The 12,057-nt window shown below is 41.1% G+C and overlaps 1 protein-coding gene across 5 annotated transcripts in view; it reads left to right on the forward strand.

Moving 5' to 3' along the window:
- LRRK2 (leucine rich repeat kinase 2) overlaps positions 1–12,057 on the forward strand; it is a 129,531-nt gene that overhangs the window by 102,205 nt on the left and 15,269 nt on the right. For all 5 annotated transcript variants that reach the window (XM_072147129.1, XM_072147130.1, XM_072147127.1 and 2 more), the window contains exons 43-44: positions 4,267–4,437; positions 7,828–7,928. In XM_072147129.1, coding sequence (XP_072003230.1) covers positions 4,267–4,437; positions 7,828–7,928 — 272 coding nt within the window. The remainder of the gene's footprint in view (positions 1–4,266; positions 4,438–7,827; positions 7,929–12,057) is intronic.

Raw genomic sequence — 12,057 nt, forward strand, 5'->3', positions numbered from 1 at the left:
AACAATTAAAGGGTTAACAAACTTCATAAAAGTTATTTTACGTACGTTGGGGGGTGTAGTTTCTATGCTGCGGTAATTTATGGGGTTTTACTTTTATTTAGGTCTCTCAAAGTGATTTGAAACCTGAGCAGGTCCCTCAATAGCAGGATTTTGCGGTTTTTATGAAAATGTGAAAAATCGCACCTAACGTTCAAAGCCCCATAACATCCTACAAAAATAAGAGTATGCATAAAAAAACATGTCCACATAAAATAGACATTCGGTGAATGTTAGTTGTTAAGTATTTTTGCGGTTTTGACTATGTATGGAAAAAGTAGAACATTTTTGAAGTTCGAAAATCAAGAATTTTTCCAAATTTTCACCAAATATCTGATTTTCTCATAAATGAATGCAAAACATACCACCAAAATTTTTCAACTAACATGAAGTACAAAGTGTCACGAGAAAACTATTTTAAAATCACGTTCCGAAGTTATAACCACTTATAGTTACACAGGGCAGATTTGAAAAAATGGGACGTGTCAGGAAGGTGAAAAGTGGCTTCGGCGTTAAGGGAACTATAAAGACTGGAATATTTTTTATTTGCGGTAGTTCCTTTATAAACAAATACTGAATATTTATTTGTAACACATGAAACACAGTTGCAACATCCCCCACCTAGGGGCTTAGCCTTTTCTTGTGGCCTGGAGGCAACCGGAGCCCAGAATACCAGAGTGGCTGTCTAGTGCGGCCTTGAGCATGCTGTCATCATGGTTCTTGGTATGGGGACTGGAGGGCTGACCTACAACCTGGCAGGTCTCCAGCAGGTGGTTTGTGCAAGAAATATGGAGGGAGAGGCTGATGCAATGGTTTCTCCCTGGGGCAACCACTGAGGTGTATGTAGGATGAATCCCTGGGTGATGGACGGGGAAGCCCGTGGTGGTAAGCAGCCTTAACCAGGGATCAGACGGAGGCAACGTTGTGCAAATCAACTTACAGTTCTTTATTCAACAGCAGGAAACGGCCAAACGGTAACAGTAGATTTCAGCAGCAGATTTGACAAGCTGGAAGAGTCATAGAGAGCTGGTTTGCAGGAAGGTTATACGCCGCCTGATAGTAGATGCAGGCTGGGCTGTTAGAGATTGAACGGAGTCCAGGTGGTGGATCTCGGCTCTGGGCTTAAGTCTCCTGACTTGTCTTAGATACTAGGCACTGGCCTGGGGCACCTGTGGTTCCTGGTATTAGGACACTTGCTATGACCATGAGGTCTGGTTCTCTCCTTACTGCTCTCTGCAGCCTAAGACATTGTCCTCAGACTAAGACCATGTGCTCCTGCCCACCAGGGGTTTATATACTCCCTTGGTCAGGTGGTATCACTTCTCCAATCAGCTTCAAGCTTGCTTTTCAAGAACATCATTGGACAGTAAAATCTCACAGTATCATAGTATATAAGGCTGGAAAAAGACGCAAGTCCATCAAGTCCAGCCTTTAGGAATTCAATAAATGTTTTTTCCCCATAACCTGTGATATTTTTTCTCTCCAGAAAGTCATCCAGGCTTCTCTTGAACATGTACATAGAGTCCACCATAACAACCATTTGGGGCAGAGAGTTCCATAGTCTCATTGCTCTCACAGTAAAGAACCTCTGTCTATGTTGACAGTAGAACCATCTCTCCTCTACGGGTAGAGGATGCCCCCTTGTCCTGGTCACAGGCCTAGGTATAAAAAGATCTTTGGAGAGATCCTTGTATTGCCTGTTCAGGTATTTGTACATTGTAATGAGGTCTCCCCTCAGTTTTTTTTTTCTAAACTGAATAATCCCATATTTTGTAATCTGTCATTGTATTCTAGTCCCCCCATTCCCCTAATAATCGTGTTTGCTCTCCTCCGCACCCCTTCCTGTTCTACTATGTCCTTTTTATACACTATGTGGGGTCTGACCACTGATTTGTATAAGGGCAACTCTATGTCTTTATCATGAGAATCTATTCCTCTCTTGATACATCCCATAATTGTATTTGCTTTAGCAGCAGCCTCCTGGCTTTGGTCACTAAAATTAAATTTACCATCCACCAATACCCCCAAGTCTTTTTCATCTCTAGTTTTACCATGTAATTGACTGTTACATTTAGCTACAGTAAACCTCATCAACCATTTCTCTGCCCACTCCTCAAGTTTCCACAAATCCCTCTGTAATGCTAAACTATCCTCTAGTAGTAAACCCACTATAAGGTCATTAATAAAAATATTAAAAAGAAGTGGCCCCAATACTGACCCCTGTGGCATTCCACTGGTAACGTCAACCCAATCTGAGAATGTGCCATTAATGACGACCCTCTGTTTTCTATCCCTAAGCCAATTACCCAAATACACAGATTATCCCCTAGTCCCAGCAGTCTCATTTTATGAACCAACCTTTTATGCGGCACTGTCAAATGCCTTTGAAAAGTCCAGATATACAACATCCACAGAATCCCCCGGATCCAGTCTGACAGGACCGATTTTTCTCATAAACCCATGCTGACGCTGGGTTATAAGGTTATGTACAGTGGGATACTCCAGGATAGCATCTCTAACAAACCCCTCAAATATTTTCCACACAACAGAAGTTAGACTCACAGGTTTGTAGTTTCCAGGACCACTTTTTGATCCTTTTTTGTATATTGGTACCACATTTGCTATGCACCAGTCCTGTGGAACATAACGAGTCCTTAGTGAATCTTCAAATATTAAAAATAACGGTTTGTCTAACTGTCTGTGATAACTCTTGCCTTACCAGGCAGTGGCTACAGCTGCAATCAATAAATTCTCCTAGCAGTAGCTTCTGAATGAGTTGCGCAGGCTCACCAGATAGATCCTGACAAGGAGAGGGAGCTTTTTGCAACTCTGTAGGCGCTATATAAATAAAGAATTATTATAACCACCTTGCCTATGCATTGGCAGGGGTGTTGCACAGTTTTATAAAAAATCTCATTCCAAACTGTTCCTGCACATAGCATCAATTTGGTTAGAATTATTTTTATGAAGGGGATTATACAGCTGTGTTTCCATAAACCAGAGGAGCCCTATAACGAATAAAAATGTCTGCTGCTTGCATCAGGTCCCTATAAATTGAATATTTCTGGTCTGTTCTCACCGCTGATGTGATGCTAAACAGTGTATAGATTGCAGGTGGTCCCCTACTTAAGAACACCCGACTTACAGACCACCCCTAGTTATAAACGGCCCTCTGGATGTTGGTAATTTACCGTACTTTAGCCCTAGGCTACATTGTTCAGTTGTAAGGTGTCTGCAATTAAGTTTTATTGTTAATCCTGGTTCTTATGACAAATCCAGTTGACCAAAAAATTTCTGGCTGGGGTTACAATCCGACTTGCATAAAATTTTTACTTAACAACAATACTGCAGAAATTTGTACGTAACCCGGGGACTGCCTGTAATGGAAAAATCACTTATAAAGTCTTAAAGGGAACCTGCCGCCATGTGGTTATCACATGTTCCAAAAGCCCATAATATGACAAAAGCTTATGTGCTTTTGTCATGTTGGTGGCATGTGTAGATCAGATACTATAGGCACTGTACTAAAATACCCGGCTCCCTGCCAACATCCCCCTGAAGTCCCAAGGGTTGGGATTCAAATTAAAAAAATATCTACTCCTGGATCACGTGAGCCCACACGCAGTATCTCGCTGGAGACGAGGCTCTCACTGCTCATGTCAACAAGATACAGCTCACTGCGCAAGCGCAGGCAATGCTTGCAGGGGTGGGTTGACATCACTGAGGAGATGGAATTCGTCGTTTCTGGTTTTATTAGGTCACCGTGTGGAGTTGTGCTGCAAGGAGGTGAAGACAGTTGACTGTGAATTCAGATAAATGGTGGCTGTGAGAAATCGCAAAGAAGTCCTCTTCCTGATGGAGCAGATCATCACCTGTAAGGCGCCGGATGCTAGATCTCACTGATGTCTGTGTCATTGAATGACTACTAGTGAGTGAGGTAACATCATCGGAGGGCAGTAAATAGGCTAGATTTGGCTCTGTCTACACATCCCACCTACATGACAAAAGCACATATGGAAACGTGAAAATCATAAAAAAGTTTGTTGGTGACAGGTTCTATTTAAAATTTGATGTATAAATGGTATCTGCCACATATTCTGTACTATTCAAACAATTAAGGTCATATTATATAGTCTTTTACAATATGTTTTGTAAATAGTTCCCTGTCACATAGACTTTTGTGTTATTAGAAGCTGACCCATAAATTTCATTTTTGTTTTATTGAATTAGGATTTAGAGCACCTGAGGTTGCAAGAGGAAATGTCATTTACAACCAGCAGGCTGATGTCTATTCATTTGGACTATTGTTGTATGATATTCTGACAGCTGGAGCTAGGATGATTGAAGGTTTGAAGTTTCCAAATGAATTTGATGAATTGGCTATTCATGGAAAATTGCCTGGTATGTTTTGGATAATTGTTTTTATGGAGATATTTCTGTGTAGCTATCATTAATACAATTCATCCATTTTTGGAACAGCAATTATGGACATGCCCTATGCACATCAGACTCATCACAATAGTTTGTAGGAATTTGGGCCCATTCCTCCAGACAACTTTGCACCTTCAAAGCCAATAGGATTGAGATCCTATTGGCTTTGCAATGGCATCTCCAAAACATTTAGTTTGTTATCTTAAACAAAAAAAAATATAAAGTCAAAAGAAGCATGATAAACCAGGGACACTTACTCCTATATCCAGGTACAATGACTTTGGTTATGTTCTTATATTTGTCATCCAATGCCTCCTTCATTCTATAATCAACTTTTACAATTATGGAAACGAGCCTGAAGGTCTCTGGTGGGGTTTTCATAGCATCTCAGTCCTGTAGCTTCACAGGATTTTACAATAAGTAGGTCTCTCCTGCCTTAGCATCTCCTGCTACCATTAGATACCATTGTAACATTAAAACAGTCTGACCGGAGCTCCTTGTGTGTCCTTTTATATATCCTTTGATTAATCGACGATTTCACTCCTTTCCCAACTATGTTCCAAATTCTTCAGTACACTTCCACACAAACGGTATTTGGATGGGAATAGATCGCTATTCAGACAGTTTTAAGCTGCGTTTTCTTGCATCCTGTAGCCAAATAGTATACAGCTACTATAGAAGAGATTAAGCAGCAGATAGGGTAGTATGTTCAAATATATGGAGTTTATTTTATTAAAACATACTCACAAAATAGAATAAAATCATGTGCATATAAAAATCCACCATGTGGACGCCAGACTCGCTAGTTCGCCCGACCCAGGGTTTCGCTACCACGGCTTCTTCCGGGGCGTTGCTGGCTAGTAACCTCTCAATCTTTTTATACCTTACACATAGCAAAATTACTATGTGCTATTGTAAGGTATAAAAAGATTGAGAGGTTACTAGCCAGCAACGCCCCGAAAGAAGCCGTGGTAGCGAAACCCTGGGTCGGGCGAACTAGCGAGTCTGGCGTCCACATGGTGGATTTTTATATGCACATGATTTTATTCTATTTTGTGAGTATGTTTTAATAAAATAAATTCCATATATTTGAACATACTACCCTATCTGCTGCTTAATCTCTTCTATAGTAGCTGTATACTATTTGGCTACAGGATGCAAGAAAACGCAGCTTAAAACTGTCTGAATAGCGATCTATTCCCATCCAAATACCGTTTGTGTGGAAGTGTACTGAAGAATTTGGAACATAGTTGGGAAAGGAGTGAAATCGTCGATTAATCAAAGGATATATAAAAGGACACACAAGGAGCTCCGGTCAGACTGTTTTATTTTTACTAATTGCTAGATGTGGGATCCATCTGTGACTGTTTGGCAGCTCCTATAGGGGATAGTGTGCATCACAAAACACTTTTTCTTTTATAACATTGTTTGAAGCTACAGAACTGAGAGGCTCCAGTGTGCTCTGATGGCGTTACCAGACCCCTGAGTTAAAGTGAGTGAGTTTCCCTGGTTTATGATGCTTGATTTTGATGGTAAATTTGCTATAAGCTATTTTGTAACCAGTTTGGTAGTATGATTTGGGTCATTGTCCATTTGAAAGACCCATTCGCGCCCAAGCTTTAACTTGCTGGCTAATGTCTTGAGGTTATATAGACCCCTCAGGCATCAGCAGGGAAGAAAAGCCTGTCTAATCTTCGGTCACAACCAATACTATGTGCTTCAAAACTATCAGTAAGCTAATGACTGAGATTACAAGGTATCAGGCTTTTATAGTGGCTGTTGACAGCTTGCAACATCACTTGGGGTGGTTAGCTGCTGATTGGCTATCGACACTTATAAACTTGTGTTCCCTGGCTTATCATTTACATGTTCATCTACTTGTTAGTCACTGTTTTAGGAAAAACTTTGTTTACACTAAAGGACAAGAAATTCACATTTGCGACTAAATCTTTCCTGAAATTTGGTTCGAATTCCACTTCATCCGAATCGATCCTTCGCCAGTAATTAAGGGTTACCAGCTTTCCTTCCGTGTAGAAATATTATTTATAGAGAAGTGTCTAAGAGTAGAAATTTCAGAGAAAATGAATGAGTTTAATCACAGAGTGATATGGATGGAATGTAAACAGGCAAAACCTTGTACTTCACTATTCTTGGAACTATTCTCTGTACCTTCAGAGCTCCATAGGCACAAGGGTCTGCGCAGTTTGGAATTGATATCTGATTTACACAAACCCCAATGACAGCTCATAAATAAGTAACAATCTGTGCTGTGTATGACCTAAAATACACTGCTCTCCGCAAGAGAAAGTAGGAGAAGGAAAAGGCATTGCAGCTTTTTTATATAATGAAATATTATATTTTACAAAGTTTACTATAAATATATAATATATATATTATAAATGCTTCAAAGGTTTAGACAGTCCTAAGTCAGGCGGAGGAAGCTTAAACTGTGCTAGATATATTAAAGTGTCTGATGCTGCAGGATATAACTGGCACGAGAGTGGCTTGCATTTTACTCAAATTAGACCTTGCCTACTTTTTGTGAGGCCATCCACTTGTGTTGTACTTGTGGTTAATGGGTCTAAAAAGCTTCTAAAATTGTATGCACAGATCCACTCTAATTTTTCTCTGATTCTTTAAATGGAAACTTGCCACCAACTGATATCTGTAATCTACAGCAACATAATCATGTTATAGTAGAGAAGATGCAGAGCAGGTTCCTATATAAGTTTTCCAAAGATCCCGGGACGAACCAGCAGACACAGACGTAACTGCAAAACGTCAGAATACATAGTACATGTATCCGAGAAATGCCAAGAATGACGTAGGCATTTCGGCTAACAAGCCTTCGTCATAGTCTAATATGTATTCATAGTTTTCATTGTTGGAAAACTTGATTTGATATGCCATAAACTTCAGCATGGATCCACGGGCACCAGCGTTTCATTAAGACGGATATGTTTGGAAGTGTGAGGTGGCTACACATTTGCTGTGTTTAAACTTGCGTCATAATTTCCTATGTTGCTATATAGGAACCTATTTAGTAAAACTTGAGGGTGCGTTTACATGTGGCAGTACCGCAAGTTTTCAAACGCATCAGAATAGCTGAGAAGAGGAGATGTACCTGATTGCAAAGCTGTCAACGCATGCATTTTGTAAACACATTGTGTTTTGTAAACACATTTCATTTGATTAGTTTCACGTTGTTCTGAATCTTTTCCTGCATATCTACAGTACATATCAGTCTTCTCGGTTACTCTTTCTATAACATGCAGATCACATGACATGCAGTGTTTATTGATCATAACCCTTTAAATATAATTCATATTATTATTTGCATCTTCTCTATTTTTGTTTTAGATCCAGTCAAAGATTACAACTGTGCTGCATGGCCAGAAGTTGAATTATTGATTAAAAAGTGTTTAAATGAAAACCCTCAAGAACGCCCCACATCTGCTAAGGTACACATTTTTAAGAAGGCTTCAGGAAAAATGTATTAAGAAAAACTATTATTTCAGGATATAGATAGCTGACGAGCATTTATCAGCAGGTCTGAACACCACAAACTCCTCAGGTTGTTAATCATAACTAGGATTATACTGCCAGGCTAACCCAGAAGATTTTGTTTTAATAACTCATGCTCTATATCTAAGTAATTACTGCTTGCAGCATCAAATCCTTACAGACCCTCACCTGTGGCTCCAGAGGTTTCCTGAAAGTGGAAGACCTTTTTAATCATACTACATCCTGTCCATAGTTCACACTTTAGTACAGCAAGTATGATTCTGGAACTTTGATATTAATAACCTTGACATGGGATTGGTGGAGTTGACACGCACATCACATACACAAGTAGTTATTTGAAGACATTGCAGTGTTGACATAACGTGATGAGGTAGCAGAGTGCACGCAAAGAACAGCTCTAGGGATTGGACCTCAATTTAGCACAGTGAAACCTCTCAAATACACATTTATGAGAGAACCACATCTGTTGTTTCAGTGTATTTCACCTAGATTTTGTGTTCATATTTGGCATCTAAAATGTATATTCTCTCTAAAACAGCACTTCACAAGGTCTGCAGATGGGTGGTTACAAGTTTAATGATTGTATTTGTGTTTTGACTGCCTTGCTAACACACTACATGTTTAGTATGGCTTAATATGGCACAGTTCTTGATGAGTATAAATGGAAGATTTTCTATTCGTATGTAACCATGTAACCCTGTAACCCTGCAGCTCCGTCGCATACACTATGGCAGTTTTGCAGCAGCCTAATGTCAAAGTGTATGCATCTGGGCAGGAAGAGAAGATGCCAGAAGGGTTTGGGGTTTGTGAACATTTTTTAAAGGGGGAGGGGGGTGGGTCTCTGCTGTAGACAATTAATTAAAGGATCAAATCCAACAGATGGGGGAGCTAAGGATATGGGCACCAAATCCAAATGCCACTGCAAAATCCTGTGCCCCAAAATGTAAGTATCAAAAAATACAAATTGGTACTATGCTCAAACAATTGTAAATATTAAATAAATTTTATTAGTTATGCAAAAAATTATTAATAACAGCAAGTTTACATAGCATGGTAGTTATACAATGGGAATACATGATTAAAAACAGTGCATAGCTACATATAGAACAAGCAAAGTGCCATAGGGAATAAAATGAATCAGTATGGAGTAGGAGACCTAGTAACTCGAGGTAGAAAACAGCTATATACAAGCCTAAGCTTGCTAACATGAACGGCTCTAAAACAATACTAGAAAGTCATTACCATACCAGGATACCGGGTGTGCACTGTGTAGCCCCAACACGTGTTTCGCCCACTGGCTTTCTCAGAGCACAGAGGCTGGGGTAGCCAGATGAAGGAGACGCTGTCTGTGCGAGTATTTACAGTATGAGGGGGTGTTCAGCTGCAGAGCATAGAGGCTGGGGTAGCCAGATGAAGGAGACGCTGTCTGTGCGAGTATTTACAGTATGAGGGGGTGTTCAGCTGCAGAGCACAGAGGCTGGGGTAGCCAGGTGAAGGAGATGCTGTCTGTGCGAGTATTTACAGTATGAGGGGGTGTTCAGCTGCAGAGCACAGAGGCTGGGGTAGCCAGATGAAGGAGACGCTGTCTGTGCGAGTATTTACAGTATGAGGGGGTGTTCAGCTGCAGAGCACAGAGGCTGCTGTAGCCAGATGAAGGAGATGCTGTCTGTGCGAGTATTTACAGTATGAGGGGGTGTTCAGCTGCAGAGCACAGAGGCTGCTGTAGCCAGATGAAGGAGATGCTGTCTGTGCGAGTATTTACAGTATGAGGGGGTGTTCAGCTGCAGAGCACAGAGGCTGGGGTAGCCAGATGAAGGAGACACTGTCTGTGTGAGTATTTACAGTATGAGGGGGTGTTCAGCTGCAGAGCACAGAGGCTGGGGTAGCCAGGTGAAGGAGACACTGTCTGTGCAATCTGGTCTGGACGGTAGTCTGGATGGATGGTTTAATGCAGTTAGGGAATGTGATTGGCTTTCCTAAATTGATGGGTTATAAGAGCAGGTTTGAATTTCATCATTAAATTGCATATGAACAGTACAATATTAAGGATACAGAGTATACAGAGTAGTACTTAAGACCTAACATCTGGGCACATGTTGGTCCGGATGCTGGGGGGGCCTAGTCGTGTAAACAGCCCAGGGACACTTAATCCGCCACTGTTGACCGGTATTGTTCAGTTTTATTAATATCCTTGCACACAGTATTCTAGGTTATGTTTGTATTAATGTAGTTTCTGTTTGCAGAGACACAGAGTAAGTAGCCCTTGTCTCTAAGGATAGCTAAACATTATTCATTACATCTTCAAATATTTGGTTTTCTTTTGGTATTTTAATCATTTCAACTACTTTCAGATCCACTTGTTATATAATGTTTCTCTCTTGCGAATTTTCATACTTGCTGGTTTAAGGGCCATAACTTGTGGGTATTTTTCACTTTTTATGTCCCCCATGAGGTCATAAAAGACCCCTAGGGAAACTTCCACGTTTGTTTTTTATTTATTTTTTCAACTTACTAGTTTTTACCTGTAACTGGGGCATATATTGGGGCAACCCTTTGTAGGGGTAGATGTCTGATTAGAGCTATACTGGTTCCAGACCCAGACGCCGCAGCTCTGATTAACACTTGCAGACCCAGCGATCATGTGACTGCCAGGTCTATAGAGCAGGCGGCACTGCCGGCTCCTGCATTCAATACAAGAAAAGATGAGGTAGAAGTGGAAATAAACCACTTCTATCTTCTACCTAGGGTCTCCAGCTGTGTCTGACAGCCGGAGAAGCGGGCCTGCTTCCGTGATTAACATAGGAACAGGAGAAACTGCAGTGAGGTTGAAAGTTGTTTCAGCAGACCCAATACGTGCGCCTGCTGATGTCTTTGGTCAGTGAGCAGTCAGAATCGATTTATTGTTTCAAAGTGATATTGTTTATATTTGCAGTGAATATGTATATGCATGCCAGACTTAACCCCTTCCCGACATTTGACATACTATTACTGCATTGTGGGAGGTGCGTTCCCACAATATGCGGTAATAGTACGTCATGCATCTGGCGCCTTAACAGAGCCGGCGCCAGAAACTGCGGGTGTCGGCTATATAATGTAGCCGACACCCTCCTCCAACACTCGCGATCGGAGATTTCTCTGATCACAGATGTTAAACCCTAACACGCCGCGGTCGTGCTGACCACGGCATGTCAGGGACATTTAACAGGGGGGGAAGTCTGTGGCTCCTATCGCAACCCCAGGACTGCCAGTGTCCCGGGGCTGCGCAATCTTCTTCCGGAGCCGGGTCCTGCCTTCTAGCAGGACCCGGATGTGACACACTGAACATGCGCATGCTATATAAATGAGGTATCACCGTAATCGTAGTGATCTATAGAATAAAGATAATATAGTGTTTTTAGTGTATGGTGTACAACCCCAAAAAGATACAAAAAAAAGAAACACAAAATTGACAATTTTCTTTTCCTCCATACATTAAAGAGTTAATAAAATCTCATCAAAAGAGTTAGCCAAATTAAACCTAGTGGACCTTTGGAGAATATTGCATCCAACACAAAGGGATTATAGTCACTATTCTAGTGTCCATAACGCATATAGTCGCATTGATGCCCCTAAACGATTATCACAGGCATTGGCAGAGGGTCTAGAGGAGGAATTCTCATCAGAAAAACTTACTCAGGTGATTAAAGAGTTAAAGGTGGGCAAGAGTCCGGGATCTGATGGCTTTTCCCTGCGTTTTTATAAAGCACTGAAACTAGACATATTAGAACCCCTCCTTGCCTCATATAACGTGATAGCGAAAGGGGCTACTTTCCCTAAACAATCCTTAATGGCACATATATCTGTAATCCCAAAACTTGGGAAGGATACCACCCATTGCGCCAACTTCAGACCCATCTCCCTTATCAATATTGACATTAAAGTTTACTCCAAACTTCTGGCACAACGCTTGCAAACATTTGATCCCTGACCTCATTCACAAAGAGCAGGTAGGCTTTGTCCCAGGTATAGAAGCCAGGGATAATACAATCAAAATGGTGTCCCTGATGCACGCTGCTCGACGGCAGA

This window comes from Engystomops pustulosus, chromosome 4 (assembly GCF_040894005.1).
Source record: "Engystomops pustulosus chromosome 4, aEngPut4.maternal, whole genome shotgun sequence".
Taxonomy (NCBI): domain Eukaryota; kingdom Metazoa; phylum Chordata; class Amphibia; order Anura; family Leptodactylidae; genus Engystomops; species Engystomops pustulosus.